This window comes from Solanum pennellii, chromosome 4 (genome assembly GCF_001406875.1).
Source record: "Solanum pennellii chromosome 4, SPENNV200".
Classification (NCBI taxonomy): Eukaryota; Viridiplantae; Streptophyta; class Magnoliopsida; order Solanales; family Solanaceae; genus Solanum; species Solanum pennellii.
The window spans coordinates 1,163,448-1,186,307 of record NC_028640.1 but is presented as its reverse complement, the minus strand read 5'-3'; the positions used below and the strand labels follow the sequence as shown (position 1 = coordinate 1,186,307).

At 33.0% G+C, this 22,860-nt stretch overlaps 3 protein-coding genes and 1 pseudogene across 3 annotated transcripts; 2 read left to right on the top strand and 2 right to left on the bottom strand.

Annotated features, from left to right (window-relative positions):
- Nucleotides 1-3,125: 3,125 nt before the first annotated feature.
- On the top strand, nt 3,126-6,011 carry LOC107016140 (LEAF RUST 10 DISEASE-RESISTANCE LOCUS RECEPTOR-LIKE PROTEIN KINASE-like 1.1). The gene is made up of 4 exons (XM_015216628.2): nt 3,126-3,933; nt 4,379-4,411; nt 4,552-4,806; nt 4,946-6,011. Exons 1-4 carry the CDS (start codon nt 3,183-3,185, stop codon nt 5,905-5,907), a joined length of 2,001 nt encoding a protein of 666 aa, XP_015072114.1. The 5' UTR covers nt 3,126-3,182; the 3' UTR covers nt 5,908-6,011.
- A 53-nt stretch (nt 6,012-6,064) lies between these two features.
- On the bottom strand, nt 6,065-9,436 carry LOC107017839 (annotated as a pseudogene).
- Nucleotides 9,437-11,000: 1,564 nt separating this feature from the next.
- Nucleotides 11,001-18,213, top strand: LOC107017838 (chaperone protein dnaJ 15). The gene is made up of 11 exons (XM_015218112.2): nt 11,001-11,710; nt 12,285-12,408; nt 13,755-13,837; nt 13,908-14,019; nt 14,099-14,203; nt 14,350-14,400; nt 16,657-16,746; nt 16,825-16,933; nt 17,052-17,200; nt 17,284-17,337; nt 17,584-18,213. Exons 1-11 carry the CDS (start codon nt 11,583-11,585, stop codon nt 17,821-17,823), a joined length of 1,245 nt encoding a protein of 414 aa, XP_015073598.1. The 5' UTR covers nt 11,001-11,582; the 3' UTR covers nt 17,824-18,213.
- Nucleotides 18,214-18,697: 484 nt separating this feature from the next.
- Nucleotides 18,698-19,695, bottom strand: LOC107017842. Its single transcript, XM_015218116.2, has one exon. The coding sequence runs from the start codon at nt 19,602-19,604 to the stop codon at nt 19,110-19,112; it is 495 nt and encodes a 164-aa protein (XP_015073602.1). The 5' UTR covers nt 19,605-19,695; the 3' UTR covers nt 18,698-19,109.
- Nucleotides 19,696-22,860: the final 3,165 nt, after the last annotated feature.

Genomic DNA, 22,860 nt, shown 5'->3' with positions numbered 1-22,860 from the left:
TTTGATCAGAAAAGTAGTATACCTCCGACTGAATCAATATCGCGTTCTCCTTTGCTGCTATGAAGGAAAGCGGTATGGATAGGAAAGCACAAGTTCCGAGTAAGCGGCTTATAAAGTCTTCTCTTGTACCTGGACCGTCGGCTTATATCTTCGGCTTAGTTGGAAAACCCTCCTATCGCTAAAAAGCGAGGTTTTCACCAGCACTTGAGCTAGTAGCCACTTTCTTAGATAGGACTTTCGGCTAATTTGTGTAAGCGTCTTTGTAAGCAATACCCCGAAAACTCCGACAAAAGAGATTGAATGCCAAGTTAGTTCACTTATTTCGGGCATCATCTTACGTCATTCGTTAAAGCGCTTTCTATAAGCCTTTAATAAGGACGTTTTAAGGTAGAAAATTCAAGATGGTCCATCTTCAAAGTCATTGGATGCAAAATCGTGGCTCACATTGTTGGTGGACCTCACTGAAGACTCTCTTTCAAGTAACTTTTTATTTTCCGGAAGTTTTACTATTTTTTGTATAATGTTATTTTGAATATATTCTCTTCCCACTCTATTATAGATGGAAAACGAAGACAATTTTCTCGAAAAAGTTGTCTAATCTTCGATTTGTAAAAGATAAGTGTAATATTATAAATCGCGAAAGAGGCTAGTGAGATAGTACAACACTTGAGGGCTGAAGGCAGATTTCCGAAATTATTCTATGATTTTGAGTTAATATCAATTTCAAATGAAAATATTGATCTAAGTTTAATTTTTTTTCATATTGATATTCATTTAATTTCTTTTATTTTAATCTTTAAAAAGAGAAGTGAATTATAAAAGGTAAGTGTAATATATAAATAATTATACATATATATATATATAATTATTTATATATTAATTATTATTTTTTATTGTGTATAAAATAATATATATAAATTCTGCTAATTTGAACGAGTGAGAAACACGAAGAATATAATTGTTCAATACTTGGGAGAATTTTCATATGTCCTTGCTCACAAGTCACAACGTGGTCCTCATAGACCTAGCTCATCCCTCATAAATTTTACCTTTCAATTAGACTTGCGTTATCACGATTATAATTTGATACATGTACAATATCGTACGATGAAGTAGTCCTCCTTTGATTTGCATCCTCTGTCACATCGATCCCTTTATCGTTGTCTCCGACCATAATCACGTGATCTAGGTTTTTATCTAATTCTTTGTTAATATAACTCTGATATCATATTAAATACAAAGGGAGAATCAGACACAAATTAAAGGAGATGACTATCTATCCATACACATGCAAAAATAAAACTAACATAGTCAGACTGTAAAGACCTTTTTGTATGAATGATCCTTCGATTACTGTAAATAAAATTTCTCAGTTTTAAGCAAAAAATAAAATATAAAATTAGTTATGTGGAATAAAATCAATTAAATGTTATATAACTTATCCTAGATTTTATGTACTGGTGATTATATTTTCTCATTTTTATATTTAATCGATATCCAAACAATCTATTATCATTCAATCCATTTTGACCGATATAATATATATATGCTAGTTAGATTATAATCTATTTTTGTTTAATAATCCATCTTTTAACTTGTCTACATTATGTGCCTTGTTTGTTCCACCCATTGGGATTATAACACTAAGATTATATATTATTTATACGAATATAAACCAAGAACTTTTGGTCTTTATATATTATCTACTCATCATTCCATTGTTTCCCAACTTTGATGATCATAAATTGACAAACAAACACAACTTAATGGTGGGGCACAAAACAACCACTTGAGAAATTTAGGCTAAATTTCGTAAATAATTATAATTATTTTTTTAAAAAAATTACTTAATTACACATTTTATTTTATAACTATCTAACTCTGTCGATAAAAAATGTTTATTTTTAATTCAACACGAGAACAAGAGAGGGAAATAATGAGAATTTAAATCATACCTAATTGTGAAAGACTCTTACTAGTATCACAAGATTGTAATACCTGTTTGGTCATAAAAATAATTTTTTTTAAAAAAACCTTTAATTATTTGAATTAATCAAAATTGAAGTTGGAATTAAAATTATGTTGGGTTATACTTTTTGTAATAATATTTAGAATTAAAATTTATGTATTTCAAAAAATACACAAAACATTATTAAAACGTGAAAAAACGATTTAAATGAGGTTATTTTATAAAAAATAAAATTTAGGATAAATTTGAAAAGAAAAAAATTATAAAAGTAAAAACAGGATTTTGGGTGTATAGCCAAATGAGTCCTTATAAGTGTCTTATTAGAAAAAAGAAACTTTCAATTTTGTGATATTAAACTAATGGCGTATGTAGTAATAAATACTATACAAATTTTATCACTATCTCATAAAGATAATCAAATATACACCAACACAATTTTTTTTTCTTTTTTAAAAACTCAATCTCTGAACTTACATTAGACGAAAATGATAATTCAACATTATCTATATAACAATAAGAATATACACGAGTCATTGTAATATACAATCTAGGGACAAAAGTCAGAAAAATATTTCAATTTTAGCCGAAATTGTTGTTATGGTACAAAACTTTATGAAAAATATTTACGCCTGCATTATTTAATAGTGTATTTCAAAGGTATCACATAAACACGTTACTATTTATAATTATGCAATATTTATGATGTCTACATGAATATATATATACCTTTAAAATACCCTATTAAATAATGCAGAAGCAAAATATCCTTTCAAAAATCGATATCGTAACAATAATTTCGATGATAGACATGTATATTTGTCAAAACTTCCCCTCATCTCTATCTCTCTCTATTGACTTCAAGAGAGAACACAAACTCAATAGTGATACTCCCTTTTCTCTTCCAAAACACATATAAAGAGATGGCTATAGACTTTTTGCAATTTTTTTTTATAAAAATAATGTCAATACAAAATATTGAAAAGTCATAAAAATGTCTAGTCAAATTAATATACACAAAAGTCAGAGATGCCTTTCAATTTTTCAGCCCTCCTTTTTGATTCTTTCTAAAAGTAGTCATAACAGTTCAAAATTCCAAGTCAACTAACGTGTTAAACGGATAAATATACATACAAATATGTGGTGCACAAAAAAATAACTATACATAAATAAATGCACTAGGAAAAAAAAAATCTATAGTATTTTTTTTTTGAGTATGGTATCATTAAATTCTTTGTCAATTCTCTTGATTTGGTATCAAATGGTGATGTTTGCTTCAGTTGTAGCGCAGAATCAAATTCAAAATAATAGTAGTTGTATCGATGAATTCGAATGTGGAAATATTGACAATGTGAGATTTCCATTTTCTTTATCTTCACAACCTGATTGTGGATTGTACACTATAGATTGTGATGTTATTCCAAATCCAACTATTCGTATCGGAGAAAATGTTTATAGTGTTCTGAGACCAGGCCACTCTGGTGGTTTTCGAGTTTTAGATCATACACTTGACTACTTGTTGGCGAGAAATAATTGTGAAACTTTTGATAAAGGTATATCGTTTCCAAATTCTCCTTCTATCTCGTTTAGAATCAATGAACGAAATATTACCTTGTTCAGATGCAACAACAATTTAGAGATCAACATGAACATGAGTCATCATTATTTTCGCGAATATCTGAGTTATACTAAATGTAGTGGTTTCAATATATACTACAAGTATCCTAACAGAGGAAGGGAAGATTCATCTGATACATCAGAAGAAGATATTCCTGATAACTGTTCTCCGATTCGATTGCCAATTCGATGGAACACTTCACAGTTAAATGATCAGAATAGTGGTTTGTTTGATCTTTTAACTGCGAATTTTGTGATTCAGTGGAGTCTGTCTGGTGATTGTAGTAAATGTTACTATCAAGGAGGTCGATGTTTAACCGATAGCAGCAATAGATTTCATTGCTCCAGAGGTAATATTTTTTACCTAATCATATACAATGCTATATGATATTTGTTCAATTCTATTTCGAAATAGTTGCTTCTAGTTTTTTGTACTCCAGCTTCGAGAGTGCACGTCTACACACCTCAATTGGACACTCCAACTCGTTCCTAGTGTGATGCTGACATGGCATATAAATTTTGGAGACGAGTTGAGGTGTCTAGATGTGGATACTCAAAGTTGGAGTGCTTACTTGTCAGCTGAGGCCAAGTTTGAGTATTTGTTTATGTATTATTCTGATTATTTCCATTGAGTAACCGGGGACAAATCGCCTGCAGAATTTATGTCTGTAGCTTCTTTATGTTGATGTTGTTATGAATTTAGTATAGCAGCATAAACTTGTCATACTTAACTCTCAGTTCCTCCTCCGCGTGCAACAATTATCTAAACTTTTTCGTGATTTGGTTTTGTTGCAGTAACAAGAAAGTCGAGACGAGTTCTAATTGTAGGTAACAATCTATAACTTCAAATCCTTTTCATATTACCACATGTTCCTTAATTTAGAATGCCAGCTTTCGTTGAATTCTATCTACTTTTCTCTAGTCATTTTTCGAACAAATTCTGATTAGTTTCTCTGCATTTGCTTCAGTCTTACCTGTGGTGATTGGCTTGACCTTTTTAATCTGTCTCGGTATTGTTATCTGGCGTTTCAAGAAAGGAAAAGGCGGTCATTCTCACTCTTTCGCAAGAAATACATTTTCTGATCCTTCAAGAAAAGATCATGAAGGGGATAGCAAGTACTTTGGGGTCCCCGTCTTCTCCTACTCTACTCTCGAAGAAGCCACCAGTAACTTTGATCCCTCCCAAGAGCTTGGAGACGGAGGTTTTGGAACTGTATACTATGGTAATAAGCCACGTAAATCAAGTCATGACATTTCGAATCATATTTGGAAAAACATTAGGCAGAGTTTTGCATTACTGTATTAAGAATGCTATGGTTTGGTAACATGATTCAGAAGCTAACAATGTACTTCTTTTATTAGGTAAGCTTCGTGATGGACGAGAAGTTGCAGTTAAACGCTTATATGAGCAAAGTTCCAAGAGGATGGTGCAATTTAAGAATGAGATTGAAATACTTACTCGTTTAAGGCATCAGAATCTTGTTATGCTCTATGGTTGCACGTCAAGGCATAGTCGTGAACTCCTCCTGGTTTATGAGTACATCCCGAATGGAACAGTTGCTGATCATCTCCATGGCGAGAAAGCTAAGAACGGAGCCCTTATATGGCCTATACGCATGAAGATTGCCATAGAAACTGCTAGTGCTTTAGCTTATCTCCATGCTTCTGATATAGTACACCGCGATGTCAAGACTTGTAACATTCTACTTGACAACAATTTCTGTGTCAAAGTTGCAGATTTTGGGCTTTCGCGGCTTTTTCCAAATGATGTGACTCATATCTCAACGGCTCCACAGGGGACGCCAGGATATGTTGATCCGGATTATCATGCTTGCTATCAGCTAACAAGTAAAAGTGATGTGTATAGCTTTGGAGTTGTCCTTATTGAGCTCATATCGTCGCTCCTTGCTGTAGATATAAGAAGGGATAGGGATGAAATTAGTTTGGCTAACTTTGCAGTAAGCAAGATTTTGAAATGTGCATTCGAGGAGTTGATCGATCCATCTCTTGGTTATGAGTCCAATGCTGAAGTTAGGAGAATGACTACTTCAGTTGCAGAGCTAGCTTTTCAATGTATCCAACTCGAGAAGGAAATGAGACCAACGATGGATGAAGTGTTGGAAATTCTAAAGGCAATTCAGAATGGCGAGTTTGAAAACCAGAAGAAAGAAGAGATTAACGTCGTTGATAATGTAGAAGTCCCACAGGACCCTGAATCAGAAAATGATGATGCACAATTGATGAAATCTAAATTACCTGTTTCGACGAATTCTGTGAATGATAAGTGGTTTAGTTGCTCTACCACAGTTAGTATTAGCGGGTGAAATTTCTTCGATATTAATGCTTCACTCTCTTCTCATTCTTTTTCGCTCTCTAATTGTTTATGAGTTCACTACCTAATTGAATCCAGAGATGTGTTAAAAATAGAGATATCTTCTTTTTTTTTTTAGTTTAAGTCATCACCTTAACGGTGTGTGGTATTAGGCTTGACCCCTATCACGTCTATAAACATCCAAAAAGTTAAACGAAAGCAAAGGGGGACATGGAACTAACCTCTGATAGAGAATAACAAGGACAAACTAAATCTACAGAGAGGCTAAAATGACATAGACTTTCATACTACAAGCAAAATACAATGGTTCAACTGTTGTATCTTCTCGTTATGCTAGGGATCGTTGTCACTTATCTAGTAGAAAGTCCATTCACCTCTTTAGTGAATTGATGAAAAGAATAATAGAAAGTACTACTTCCACTCGAAGAGACATGTTTAGCTAAGAAGTCAGTTATTTCGTTGGCTTCTCTACAGCAGTGGGAAATATTTACTTCTGCTTCATTCGTGGTCAATGTCTCGAATGATTCCTTTCAACTTCATGTTTTTTGGTTAACTTGTCGTGGATCATGTATAATTACGTTTATGGATGCATGATGAATTCCTCGTTGCTTACGAGTACATTCCCAAAGGAACAGTAGTTGATCACATTTCATGAAAATGCAGCAAAGTCACTTCCTGGCCTTGTCTGAATTATAACACTTGCTATTGAAACTACTAGTCCATTGTCTTATCATTATGCTTTTATTCAAGCCAATCCCGACTAAGCTTTTAAGCACGGCTTGGCTTATCTACGCGTTTGGTAACACTAAAAGTCTGTATTGGACAGAACTGCAGCAAGGGTGAGGTGCTGGACATCAGTTCACTACAAGACTAACCACAGTTGATCGACTGGAAAAACGCATATATCAAAGTTCTATTTACTTTAGAGTGATCTATAATTCTAGTAACAATAAATTAATTTGCCAAATATAGTTTATATGATATCTGAATTAATTCAAAATAATACATACATAATTTGACAAGTCTAGAACATCAAACTTGATCTTTCGAGTTCTGAATCATGTAGGTGGTAGTAGGCATGTCACTGTCCGACACTGAAGAAGAACACAAGAAAGGCTTCGGAGGCATTTGCAAAGATTCGAGTTCACCTTGTAACATCTCTATGACCATACTGATAGAAGGCCTGCTGGACGGATCGGTTTGGATGCACCACAGGCTCACCAGTATCATCTTTTCTGCAAGTTTCTTATCCTCTTCCTCCACAATACCAGTTAATCCAAGCTCTTTCTTCTGTTCAATTTGTTTGTAAATCCAGCGTGGGAAGTATATTTCACTAGTACAATCAATAACCTCGTCAACATTTTTCCTTCCTCCAACCATCTCGAGGACCATCACACCATAGCTGTACACATCTGACTTGTGAGAAACTCCTCCAATGTTTTTACACACAATTTCTGGTGCAATATAGCCAATAGTCCCTCTCGCGCCCAATAAAGACACAACGCTTTCCTTATTGTTACATAGTTTTGCAAGGCCAAAATCGGATATTTTTGGACAAAAGTCTTCATCAAGAAGAATGTTATGAGGCTTTATATCAAAATGCAGGATTCTAGTATTGCAACCGCGATGCAGATACTCCAATCCTCTAGCAATGCCAAGTGAAATATCGTACAATGTATGCCATCCTAGTTGACGATTCATCCCACATTTTGCATCATAAATGAACTTCTCAAGGGATCCATTGGACATGTAATCATAGATGAGAGCTCTGTGTTGACCTTCAAAACAAAATCCCACAAGTGATACAATATTAATATGAGAAGTCCTACTGATACTTGCTACCTCATTGATAAACTCTTCTCCCCCGCCCTTCGATTCTTTCAAGACCTTGACTGCCACGAGACTCCCGGTTTGCAACTTTCCTTTATACACAGAACCATAGCCTCCTTGACCAAGTTTGTTTTTGAAATACTCGGTCATCTTTTTAACTTCAGAATAACTGTACTTCCTTAGCGCGAGTGATCCATGGTTCTTCAAAAAGGCTTTTACATTTCGATAATCCTCTCCTTTTCTCTTCCAGAAAATGAAGGAGCATTTTTTTTCTTAAGTAGAGGAATAGGAGAACTAGCATTGCAATTCCTCCAATAGAAGAAGTAACAACTGCTGTCAAGACACAAATCGGAAGATAGTTGTCAATTTTTGAAGCTGCACTAGTTTTGCAGGATACACTATTTATCAGCATAATAACGTTCCCGTGAAGAAGGTACTCTTTATCTGTGTGTGTACGTGTTTTTATGCAACGGTAACACATTTGTAGCTATAGATAGTTACCTGCAACTAGAGTTCGTTTCGACTTTCTTTCTGCTGCAGCCAAAGGAAATCACGAAAAATGTTAGATATATAAATATTTGTGTTGCACAAGGAAGTGAGTGTAAAATTTGTGCTATCAGATGCTGCACAGTATAAGACAACGCTCCACTATCTATAACCCTCTACCTTAAAGGTCTAAAAGACATACTCAAGTAAGCACTCCAACTTTGAGTATGCACATCTAGACACCTCAACTCGTCTCCAAAATTTATATGCCATGTCAGCATCAGGTATCCATCCACGAGACACACTAGGGACGAGTTGGAGTGTCCAATTGAGGTGTGTAGATGTGCACTCTCGAAGCTGGAGTACAAAAACTAGAAGCAACTATTTCGAAATAGAATTGAACAAATATCAGAGCATTGTATATGATTAAGTAAAATATTACCTCTGGAGCAATGAAATCTATTGCTGCTGTCGGTTAAACATCGACCTCCTTGATAGTAACATTTACTACAATCACCAGACAGACTCCACTGAATCACAAAATTCGCAGTTAGAAGATCAAACAAACCACTATTCTGATCATTTAACTGTGAAGTGTTCCATCTAATTGGCAATCGAATCGGAGAACAGTTATCAGGAATATCTTCTTCTGATGTATCAGATGAATCTTCCCTTCCTCTATCAGGATACTTGTAGTATATATTAAAACCACTACATTTAGTATAACTCAGATATTCGCGAAAATAATGATGACTCATGTTCATGTTGATCTCTAAATTGTTGTTGCATCTGAACAAGGTAATATTTCGTTCATTGATTCTAAACGAGATAGAAGGAGAATTTGGAAACGATATACTTTTATCAAAAGTTTCACAATTATTTCTCGCCAACAAGTAGTCAAGTGTATGATCTAATACTCAAAAACCACCAGAGTGGCCTGGTCTCAGAACACTAAAAACATTTTCTCCGATACGAATAGTTGGATTTGGAATAACATCACAATCTATAGTGTACAATCCACAATCAGGTTGTGATGATAAAGAAAATGGAAATCTCACATTTTCAATATTTCCACATTCGAATTTATCGATACAACTACTATTATTTTGAATTTGATTCCGCGCTACAACTGAAGCAAACATACAGAAGATCAAGAGAATTGACAGAGAATTTAATGATAACATACTCAAATCTCTTACTATAATAATAATAATAATAATAATAATATTCAAAACTAGTAATATAAGGAAAGAAGCAGAGACGTTCAAAATTTATTAGATAATCTGTCATTTTGTGCATATTTTCTCTATTTAGCTCTTTTTCTACACCTTGTAAGATGCTTATTGACTTTAGAATTTTCAACTTCGACGACTTGAGGGAGAAACTTTGGTATAATTGTGGTTTTTGGCCAACTTGCGTGCACCTTGGCTGTTTTACTATTTCTTCCGTCTATTTTTATTTGTTAGATTATGTTTTTCGAAAGTTAATTTGATTAATTTTCTACGTTAAATTAGATTACATTAATTATATATTTTTAATAAAAAATTTAGATATTCAAAAAATATGCGAAAAATATTATATAAGTTGCAAATTTTTGCATATCAATATGATGAAGAAATACAATATGCAATGTTAGTCAAAATTTTTATAATTTAACTCTAAAAAGAGAAGTTGCGATAATAAAAGGTGGACAAAATAGTAATAAATTTCATGAAAGGTCACACCAATATTTCACTACTAAAGAAGTTTAAACGTTCATAAATGATAACAAAATTCAAGAGTAATGCTATAACTAGTAGTATAACTAATAATAAATGATAACAAAATTCAAGAGTAATGCTATAACTAGTTATACAACTAATAAAAAAAAATAAGTCAGAAATCACTCAGTTATCTAATTGACGTCTTACCCTAATTCATGTTTTCTATAGCCTCTTGTCTATGAAAGGATAAGTTTGATCCTTTCACATCGTTCAAAGAGTAAAATTTGAGTTTTTAAATTTTTGTGTTCTTTCATTCAAGAACATATCAAAAATCGTTTCTCTATCTCTCTTCTAAGGCAAAAGTTACCTTATAAGGTAGAAATAAAATCTACATACTTTCTACTCTCTTGTAGCCCACTTTTATGTAGAAATAATTCACAAACTACAGAAAATAAGCTAGTAGCTTATTTCATATATGATTTAAGTACATTCTGCTCTCTTCATAACTCCTTTTTAGGTACAAATAATTCACGAACTATAGGAAATAGGCTCAAGTTAGCTATTTCATATACTCATTTTGGGAAGTATTTTCTATCAAAGATTTTTTCATATTCTGAATTCGACATCATATATATAACCAAAAAGGAAGGGTTGTAGCATAACACCTTGCACCTATCAAGGGGTAATGAGTTTAAGGATTACTTCCTGGACGAGGAATTAGCTATCACAAAAGAAGAGCTGAAAACCGCTTGATCATCGTAAGGAGAGGAGGGCATGGAAACTTGATTGTGATGGCACGACTAATCAAAATGGGTACAAAGTAGGGGGCATTGCTCTTTGCACTTGATAAATCTTATTTAAAAGCATTCTCTGGAATTTCCCCTTATCCGAACGAGTCCATCGAGAGAAATGAATGATGAAAGAGAGGCCTCAACTAGCTTCTTGGGAAGCCCGTTCCCACCGCTTTTGCTATTATTAAAGCTTTTAAGAAAAAACTTCTTTTAAAAGCTCGAAGATCTTTAGTTTTGAGACTATTTTTTTTCATACGTAGGAACAGCTTATCCAATGCACCACATCCGTATTATAGTTGCTCAAAATTAACCCTTTTCTATTTATATAATATATAATATTCAATTTATTTCCCAAAATACCCTTTTGCTAATTGATTATTCGAATTTAGAAGCAAATCAAAAATGTGTCTTTTAAGCTTTAGCGCTCTCCTTCTCTCTCTCTCTCTCTCACACACACACAGTCCCTTTTGACATCCTGTAAATTTCCTCAAAACCCTAATTTTCTCCCTTTTCCAACATCAATGATCAATTCATAATCCTTTTGTTAGATCTCTTGGTCCAATTTCCAGCTAATTTTTCCATTTTTTGTTAGCAGTAATCCCAAGAAGATGAAAAGTCGATCCAATTCTTTGAATTCCGTGAAAAATCTGCATAATTCCCCTCAATTTGTTCTCAAACTTTGATGGGTTTTGTGACTTTTCACAAAAAGACTGGTTTTTTTAATTGTTTTGTGTCTGTATAAGTTTCCTCTGCCTGTCTATTTGCAGACAAGAAAGCTATTTGGATGATACACAGCAAGTAGTTTGAAAAAAAAAAAAAGGAAGGTTCTAGAATTAGGGGAGGAAGAAATTGTGCTTATGGCTGGTTCGAAAATGGAGGGGTCATCAGCTCCAGCTGTAAGGAGAGACCCATATGAGGTATTGTCTGTAGCAAGGGATTCATCTGATCAAGAGATTAAAAGTGCTTATAGAAAGCTTGCACTCAAGTAAGTCATCCTCATGTTACTCGAAAGAGTTTTGCTTTATGGTTAATGTGGTTGGTTTAATTGGGGTTCATCTGTTTGGACAAATTATTTGGTGATGGAATGTTACAGACTCAAAATTGAGCTGTGAATTGGACTTGAATGGATTGGAATGAGTACGTAGGGGATTTAGATTAGTTTTGGATGGAGGCTTAATTGATTGATTGATTGAAGTTATACTATCGCTCTCGTAGTGTTTCATGTATGTACTTAAGTGTGGTTACTTATGAGGTGTAGTTGATTGCGTAGTTGAGTTATTGTTGTGAGAATTGTGCATTATGTTCTTATATGTGGCACATATAAATTGAAATGTGGCGTATTGCTTTGCTATGTATTTAGTTAGACATATCAAGCATTTTAAGGATACGGTTAGCTTTAGTATGGAACTCATTATTAGCTATTCAAGAATTGAAGCTAGTAGTTTGAAGGTTGAGGTGGTGTAAGGGAAATTTCTTGATTTGATTGTCTCTTATACATTAGTTACTTTAGAAGGAAAAATCTCTTATCAGTAGCCATACACAATCTAAATTATTGGCAGGTATCATCCCGACAAGAATGCTAACAATCCTGAAGCTTCAGAACTCTTCAAAGAGGTTGCATATTCCTATGGTGTTCTATCTGATCCAGAAAAAAGGAGGCAATATGATATGGCAGGTTTTGAGGTACTTTGTCCACATACATTGTAATTACATAATTTTCATGCAATGTGTTACTACTAGATTAATGATTTTAAGTAAATGCCTTTTAATTATGTTTTGAGCTACTGTATTTATGGATTTTTTTAACTGTCTCAAACAAAAATAAAAATGGGTATCTGTTGTTCTATGTTTGACAGAAAACCTTGTGGGCCATTCAAGAAATCAAATATGATAAACACTAAATGTCCATTGTATCAAAATCATTTACTGAGAAGTCAAAATTACTAAGTTGCTTCCCTGTAATCTATAGACAAGTCCCAAGTACATGCATTTCACGTATATATTGCAACTACTTTAGAATTTTGGACCACATATTCTATTTTTTTTGTTTAAACTACATACCTTGCAATAGGAAATATGTTTGAACGTGATTCTATATAGCATTGTCCTATTGGGATTTAAATGTAGTTGCCGTAGTTGTATGTTATGGAATTAGATTAGGAGTCTTTGAGTTGTATCATGTATGGATTAGGAATCTTAAATGACCTATACGCTCTCATGATCCATGAGAAGTAGCTAAAGAACAAAATACAATTGAAGAAAAAAGTACCACTAAATAATCCTTTACCTTGCCAAAAACAAATCCTCTAATTGAATTAAGGCTTAGTCATTGTTAGTCTGTCACATTAAGTCTGGCGTTTGTCAGAAACTTTAGTTTGATTAGAGATTTGTATGCCAGTATGGAGATAAGTTTGAGATTTAGAGAACTTTTAGTATTAGAGAGCTCTTAGTTTTAGTTAACCCCAATAACTTTGGGATTGAGGTATAGTTAATGTATCATATTTTTTCATATAAAAGAAGTGGAGCAAATGTTTGGTCTTGACTTTTTGGAGCTGAACAAATCTTCTTTTTGTTCTGTCTGTTGGTGTGGATGGGTTGGGGGGCTATAGGAAAACTCAGTGGAAGAATTTGAGAAGGTCAAAGATGGACTCAAGCTAATAAGTTTGATGACATTGGTTATCTGCCATAATGAAATATTACAGTAGCTGGATTCTTGTGTTGGTGTTCTTTTTGCAATGACTTCTTTATGTATGCATGGATTTTAGAAGGTGGTTGCTCACACACTGAGACGCGTATACATATACTCTCTCTACTGGTACATGGATAGTTTCTTTTTTATGCGTTTTTCAACTTTATCCAAATTGTCGGTATCTAATGTAATCAGGTATGATGGGCATGGTTTATTTATTAGACAGACTCCCAATTGACTAATACTTGTGGCAGCTTTTAACTGATTATAGTTCCTAGATAACTGCTCACGAGCATGTACTATTAGTCTTTCTCTGACATTTGATCTTGAAAATTCTAAGGCTATTGATGCTGAAGGAACCGATATGGAAATTGATTTGTCTAATCTTGGAACTGTCAACACAATGTTTGCAGCATTGTTCAGGTAATCATCATACTAAACTTTGTTTTTCGAGTAGATTATTGGTGTTTGAATTTCCTTTTCTCTCTTATAGCAAGTTGGGTGTTCCCATCAAAACGACTGTGTCTGCTAATGTTCTTGAAGAAGCTTTGAATGGAACTGTCACAATCCGCCCTCTTCCAATCGGGACGTCTCTTAGTGGAAAGGTAGCGTTTGATTTACTCTTTCAATTAGCAGGATAAACCACATCAGCTGTATTAAGGATTTAGCTTGGTTTTGCTGCAGGTTGAAAAGCAAAGTGCCCATTTTTTCGGTGTAACGATTAGCAATGAACAAGCGGAGGCAGGGCTTGTAGTTAGAGTTACTTCAGCAGCTCAAAGCAAGTTTAAGGTACACTCACGATCAATAGAATTTTTATGGTAGTTATTCGTCCTACTTTTATACTTCGTAAGCAGTGCCGATATATCTCATGTTTTTTGTGTTTTCTACCTTTTCATGACTTGAAATGTTAAAAATAAATTTTTATATAATTTCAGCTACTGTATTTTGAACAAGATGCAAATGGAGGTTATGGCCTGGCTTTGCAGGTACTGCGTTTTACAGTTTTTGGTTCCATTATGAATTCAAGATATTTTTAATTGATGTAGAGTTCTTAGTGATTTGAGGTGGCCAGGTTGCTGATTCATCAAGCTTCTAATAAAAGCATTTATTTTGGAAATAAAACCAAATTAAGAAATGTGTACTCTTCATTCCATACTCTATTTTGGGTGACATTTCGAGCATGTATTGACACAACTTTCTCTCGGATTGTTGCTGGATTAGTAACCTATGTGTTGAGGAAAGAGGCACCTATTCTTTTCTTAAAAGAAAAAAAAAACAAATCAGAAAAGATGTTACAAATTCTCAAGAAAAAAAAAGAATGAATTAGAAAATAACTCTCCTTAAATTCTAATGAAGTAATGTTCTTGAATTGCAACTTTAAGTCCTGTTTTGTTAAGCGCTTATCTTGATGTATCTCTATGGATTTAATGAGTTTTTCCTGGGATTTAAAGCTTAGTCTTGAGATTTTTTTTTGTTTTAAATTAAAGCTTAGTCTTGGTTTGCAATTTTTTTTTTGTGACCAACCTAACAGCTAACAACCACTACTACGCCCTATTTGTTTGCACTTATTAGGGGTTTGAATCTTAATGGTTTATTTCAGTCCATTAAGTGGTTTTTTGTTTTGTGTTTTAAAATATCCTCAATGGATTCAAATAGGTCTGGATGAATCAGATTTGTAATCAACTCTAACACCATGAAGACCTTAAATTTCACTTTTTTCTTAGCAAAAGTCATGCCCATATTTCTATATGCGAAGAACTTCACATCTCGACGAAATAAAAAAAACCTTCATGTCTCTTGCATTTGCCGAAATCTTCTGAGGAACTGGCAACGCCAATTCTTGCTCTGGCAGCTATTTCTGGTGAAGTTGGCCACCAATGGAAATGTTCAATTGTTTGTTGTGGTTGAATTCAAAAATATAGAACCAATCAAAGAGGGAGGAAGTAGTTGGGTCATCAGGTGTACTGAGAAAGTATGGGCGAAAGCATCAGGGTGTTTCTGAAATGGGTTGGAGCTCCACTCTGTCATGGTTAAGTGGGATTAGGCATTTTCTGTCATAAAGGAGTCCTAGAAATGGTGAGGTTGGTTAGGTAGTAGAGACGCTGGGAGGGAGTGAACAGGAGGGCTTTTCACTTTAAAGGAAGGATGAACTTAAGTTGTTTGGTGGGGTGGATTTGAGGAAGAGATGCAGGGTATTTAGGATTAGTGGTGGAAGGGGAGTGGTTGGGTGATAACATGAAGATGAGAGATTTTGGAGAGATTTGTATTCTTTTAACATTTTAGGTTCTATAAACTATAGTTCAAATTAGCATTTTTTGAGAATTAAATTTTTATATATATATATATATATATATATATATATATATATATAGACACTCAGTATTCAGTTTGGAGATAACATCTCAATATTTAGATGTGTATCCACTATCCATATTCAGACAACATCTTAGTGTGTATCCAGATTCAGACATTTGAATCTTAGTAATAACAAATGACCCCTAAATCTCAATCAAACAAGTAGGATTTGCTATATTGCTATACGAATTCTTTCTGACCATATTTCTCAATTTAAATTCATCTCAGACCAATATATACGGAAAAAATAAATGAAGGAAGCATGAACAAAGTTTACTTGATTATCTAAGTTTCTAGCCATATGGCTCATGAGTCATCCTTATTTGGGGCGTAGAAAGTTATGGTCAGGAGCCAGTGTAGTAGATGAGGCTGTATGTTTGTAAGATCTCAGTTCACTAAAGTATTGAATTGATAGTATGAATCAACTGCTTTGGAAAACTAGACCTCATTCTTGATGTTCGCTGATTTTGAAGCTCTTCATGCTCTGCAATCTGCATCAGCTGTGAGGCTTATATATTCGAGTGAACTCACTTGTACAGAGCAGATACTGGACTTCTTATTCTCTATATATAAGCTCAACATGCTCGTACTACATTAAATTTGCCTGCAAACTGTGTTTCTTTTTGTTACAGTTATCTTTCGAGTATTTCTTTTTGACTGTTAGTTCTGAACACACTGTGAGCAAGTGTATTGTATTTTAAATGGACCTGTTGTGCATGTCTAGTTTATTCTAACCAGGTGATTGACTGATCAAAATTTTCTTAATAAAAGTGTATTGTATTTTAAAGGGACATGTTATGCATGTCTAGTTTATTCTAACCAGGTAATTGACTTGATCAAAATCTTCTTAATGAACCTGATGAATTGTCATTGTATACACTACACAGGAAGATAGTGAGAAAACAGGTAAAGTAACGTCAGCAGGAATGTATTTCCTGCACTTTCAGGTGTACAGAATGGATTCAACTGTAAATGCGGTATGTGAATATCAACCAATTGGTCAAGTCCATTAATGCAGTGTTGTCAGAACTAATAAATTATTTGGAATATTGTAGTTAGCAATGGCTAAGGACCCTGAAGCTGCTTTCTTTAAGAAACTGGAGGGCCTTCAACCTTGTGAGGTCTCAGAACTAAAAGCTGGCACTCACATATTCGCTGTTTATGGTTGGAGCTACTTATATTGCTGAATACTTGTTTTTTGTTGCTGCAAAACACCTTCTAATTCCCGATTGATAGTCCAATACTAAATCCCCAAGGATGAATTTTGATCTGAATTCTGCAGGAGATAATTTCTTTAAGCCAGCTACTTATATTATTGAGGCTCTTTGTGCCAAGTCATATGAGGATACTACTGTTAAGCTCAAGGAAATCGAGGCTCAGATTTTGAGGAAGAGAAATGAGCTTCGGCAGTTTGAAATCGAATATAGAAAGGTTTGCTTCTGGACAATATTTATCATCGGTGATAGATTGTTTCAGATGTGCTCATTGTACTACTTTCCATGTGATGTTAACAGGCATTGGCACACTTCCAGGAAGTAACCAACAGATACAGCCAAGAGAAGCTGTCTGTATGTTTCTGCTGCTAGTCTCATGGTCTAAATATCATTTTCATAAATGTGCTCGTATTGAGATGTTAATTCCCCTCGAAGTCCTTCAAGTTTATTTCTCATGAAAAAATTAGTGACTCGGGAATAGTTAATTAGAATTTAGAGCCATCATTAATGCATCTCTTGATTGCTTAGGCGCTACTTTGCTTTGTTCCTTCTATTACGTGATTGTTCCTTTGCACTGATTAAATACTGCTGTTTGTAAAGGTCGATGAGATGCTGAAACAAAGAGACAGTATCCACTCTTCATTCACAGTTTCAAGGTCAATTGCTAATCTAAGCGGCAGTGGAAGCGGGCATTTCAGTAATGGAAGTAGCAGTAAAGTCCCTGGCGAAGATTATAAAACCGATAGTCCAGGGGAAGATGGAAGCTCAGACTCCAAAGACAAGTCATCAAAGAAAAGATGGTTCAACCTTAACCTTAAAGGATCAGATAAAAAGAACTGAAAAGTCGACGATCATCTAAGTTCTATACTTGATCCCAAATCTTAAAAGAGTTTTTGCATTGCTATCAAACGCCAAGGAGGCAGGTATTGCGCTGCCGGAACAAGTCCCTTCATATATTCTTTGTTCTATTTGTTAGTTTGTGCTTTTCCCAGATTCATTTTGTCTTTAGGGAAGTGATGTTTGGAATATATATATATAGGTGGTGTTTTTGGTGTTTGTATGCATGATTCTTGTGATGTATTGATCTTCAGCTGTCAATCCATATAAGATTATAGAATTCAGAAGGTGTTGTAATTTTAGTCTATGGACATGTTCTTTTTTTGGTTGGCATTGGGAAGTTGTAATATTTCAATGGTGATTCTTACAAAAAGAAAAAATTAAACTTTTTGTGAATTTTTATGCCTCTGTTTTTTATATTTCGAGTGTGTACAGTATGAACTTTTATGTGTCTATTTTTAGTATTTTTAGTGTTGCATACAAATATACAAAAGTCATAAACATGATATTAACTAAGAAAGATCATAGAGGTGTGGAAGATCAGAAAAGGTCATTCACTTGTGATATATCAGACAATTATATTTTTTTTCATTTTTATTCTCAGTACTAAATACACTTTTTTTCAAATTATTTTCGAGATTTGATACTAAACATCATTTAATAGGAATAGTTTGGTAATATATCTATATCAATAATTTATTTTTTTATTAAATGTGTCAAATTAAAATATGACAAATAAAAATAAATAATCATGTTTTAATTTTAATTAATAAACAAAATAACTCTGTTCTAACCAGCAATCAAACGAACCATTTTCTACATTATTCTACAATAATGTTCTATGGTTATTCCAAATATTTGTGTGCAAACTATAAAATGAGAAAGTAATCCATTTCAATTTACATATTTTGATACAACAAGCTAACAAACTTATTAAACAGCAACAACATTACAAAAATAAATATAAATAAATAAACAACAATATCTCCACAGCCATTAAAACCAATGTGGAGAACAATAAATCAAATATAATATCATCACAATCCAACCTAAACCCAAACACCAAAAATAAAATTTCCTTTAAAAAAGATTATAAAACCATCAAAAAAAGATAAATATAATTTAAATTTAAAAAGAAAAAAAACTCATTCTGCTTCTTGAGCTAGCGAGCCAAAGGTTCAACAGAATTTAATAGCTTTACGTTTTGTTGAGAAATCCATTTAGAAACCAAATAACCATTTTTCTCAAAGCTCGTAAACTTAAAGTTCTAATTCCGCATCGAGCTCTCATTAATTCTCAACCATTGCATTAAACTTCTCCAAAAATGATTCTTGTCTTTGCAATTTAATTTCTTCATAAAACCTTTCAATAAACTTCTCAGCTCTCTCATCAACCGAATCATCGTCATCATCATCATCATCATCGCCATGAAAATCTGCAAATTCCTCCATGGAACCTAATCTCTCCAACTCCAACACTGGGTACCTTCTCTTTTTCTCTTCTCCTTCGCATTTCGCCATTCCCAAACATCTCGAAATGAAGAAAACAGAGCATATATCTCTGCAACTCCTCTGTTTTCTGAATGATTTTTTTCTATTATAGTAATGAAGCAATGATGTATTCGAAGGAGAAAACTGGTATTCTTGAATATACCCATAACTATAATGCTTCAGAAGACTAAATTTCTTCACTTTTTTCAGAGGTTTTCTCATTTTTGCTAAGAAAATTGACATGTTTAGTAGATTTGTAACTTTCTGAAAAACAGGGGAAATTTTTTTGGGCATTTTTTATAAGTTCAAAATGTGAGAGAAACTTGAGATGAAATCTCACTCAAGTGACTCTCAATTTTGAATTTTTGAAGAATGTTTCAAGTTCTGAAATTTATTTGTAGTGTTTTTTTTTTGGGTACTGTGTAGAGCAATTTATTGGTGGAAAAAAAGTGTTTTTTATTAGATAACAAAAATGGTCCTTTATGTTTGAGGTTTGGTTTAAAATAGTCCCTTTAATTTTAGTCCTTTTATGTATTACTTTCTCCCAGTCGAGATAGTTTGATTCAACACGAAGTTTAAGAAATAAATGAAAATTTTTAAAACTTGTGGTTCAAAATGAATGATAAATATTTGTATGACAGTAAATCATTCAGTAAGAATATATAGTTAAATTGTTACTTAATATAAAAATATGTCATTCTTTATGAGATTGACTAAAAAGAAAAGTAAGTCATATAAATTGAGACGAGAAGTAATGTTTTAACTTTGTATGTAAGATCTTGAACTCTGTACGGTTTGATTTGACAGAAATTAGCTAGAAGTTATATTTAGAGATACAATTTTTTGTTGTTTTTGTACTATTTTTTAAAATCGGTTTTTAGAGTTTGGTGTGTAAGTTTTTAAGGTATAATATAATTTATGTTATTTAGTATTTATTGTTTGATGCAGTCTTTTGTGTTGTATATTTCAGTATTATGTTGATCAATCGATGAGATGGGTCAATATTTACTTTTCACGTTTGAGAAATATGATTAATCTTTTACTTTTCACGTTTTCAAATCATTGTTATTAGAAAATAGATGATTAATCATTTACTTTTTTTCGTTTCGTAGAGAGCTAAAAGGGTATTACCCTTAAAAATAAAGGACTAATTTTGTAAAGTTCTCTTTTTTTTTTTTTTTGAAGAATGTGAAAATATGGGGAAAGCTAGGCTGGAAAAAGGTTTATGGTCGGTGTCAATTTGGATTTTATTATAGTGAAGTAGCCGTTAAAGAGCGGGTTCTCTTTTAGTTACAAATCTGGTCTCATTTTATACGATATCGTTTAATTTGACACGTGATTTAAGAAAAAAATTAAAAATTTTAGAATTTTATAGTCGAAAAGATCAAAAATATTTATATAGTGAACATTATCTCATTAAGAATAAACGAGGTATTTTAAAGTTAAATTATTCAAATTATAGTAATATGATAATCTTTTTGAAACAGACTAAAAAATAAAGATATCACGTAAAAGAAGTATAAAGTTCAAAAAAAATTCTATTTCTTAGTCTGATATTTTGATTTTCAAATTTTGATCAATAAGAGTTGTAAGTGAGAATAATAAATTTTATTTGTCTTTAGTTAGAGGTATCGGGTTAAAGCATATGAAAGAAAGTACCTTGTCAGAGTATTTTTTTTCTTCATAATGAGTCTTACGCAATACCAATTCACATTAATCATGTTGCAAATATGAATATCAAACATAATGTAAAATTTTTAACAAATTATTCATTTCAATTTTCAAGTCAGGATTAATAGAGTTGCGATGAAAAAGATAGAATCTCGTTCATTTTAATAAGAGCTAGGTTTCATATTTAAGCTATGGAAAAAATTATGTTGTTATAAAATACTTTCTTTTCAAATGGGCTTCAACAATATCAATCCAAATTAATCGAATTCTAAATACGAATATCTGATTATAACAAAGAAAATTGAATATATAATTAAAAGAAATTTTGATTCCGTAATATGTAATAATTTCGATTTTCAAATTAAGGAATATGAGAGTTGTCGCCAAACTGATAGAATTATTTTGCCTTTAATAAGAGATTATGAATATAAATGTATGAAAAATATATATTATTAGAGAACACTTCCTTTTCAACTGAGTCTATACAATATCAATTCAGATTAATCAGATTCCGAACATGAATATATATATATATATATACACACTAAATGGGTAAAATAGAATATAAAATTAAAAGAAATTTCGATTCCTTAGTCTGCTATTATTAATTATTAATTGGTTATGTTTAATACATGGAACAGAACAAAGTAATACAGTTGTGTTACCTTCTAATCAAAGTTTTCTATTGCTTTATTCTGCAAGAGATTCGTTTCAGATCCCAAATTAATTGCAATTTAATTATGTTTTCCTAGAATAGTATATTTCCAAAATAAAATAAAAAATATTTTCTTCTAATTACTAATATACTTTAGTTATTTTAATTAGAACTATCATTATAGATCAATAATTACCGATTTTAGTGATATTCTTTATTTATTACTATTATTTATAGCAATATATAATAACATTATGTTAAATCTGTAATATGTGTTTAAAAGTGTAACGACCTGTTTAGTCGTTTTAAGCAGCAGATTTTATTTCTGGAAAAACTGTGTGAGTCGACGGAACCCACGACGGACCGTCATGGGCACGACGGACCGTCGAGGGGGTCTCGTTCCAAAACACTTAGAATTCTGAAATTTGGGTACCGAAATCGACTCTCTGAACTTCGTAACCGAAGTGCAGGACGGACCGTCGTAGGCACGACGGGCCGTCACAGACTCCTTAAACAAATTGAGTCCATGACGAACCTGCATGACGGACCGTCGCAGGCACGACGGGCCGTCACAGGCTGCGTAATCCCAGGCTGGGTCGGATTTCTGTTTAGTAATTTAAGGGGCGTTTTGGACTATTCCTGCTTTAATTATAAAGTTAGTGGGTTAATGTTTATAAGTCTAATTACTTGGGGGTTAAAAGAGGTAACCTTGAGTTAATTAGTGGGATATTATTACCATCTTTATACTTAATTATATGCTAATTAGGGTAAAAGAAAGAGGGTTTGAATAAGAAAAAGAAAAAGAACAGAAAGAGAGGGAGAACGAGTAGAGAGAGAGAGAAACGAAGAGGACAACAAGCTTTTGGGGAATTTGCTTGCTTGATCACGAATCTTCGGTGGAGGTAGGTTATGGTTTATGCTATTCGTAGTAAACTCTTAATAGCGAATGATATGTATTGGGTAGTATTGTAAACCCTTCTATATGCTTAATTGTATGCTTGTATGAATGTGATTATATAATTGTGATAAAATAAGCATGATGAAGCTATTGAATCCCAAATCTTGAAAAACCCTAATCTACTTTATTAATGAGATTGATGATGCCTTGGTATAAAAGAAGGCTTGATGAACTAAAGTAATGGGGTTGATGATGCCTTGGTATAAAAGAAGGATTGATGAATTAATAGAATGAGATTAGTGGAGCGGGTGTCACGAACCGACACG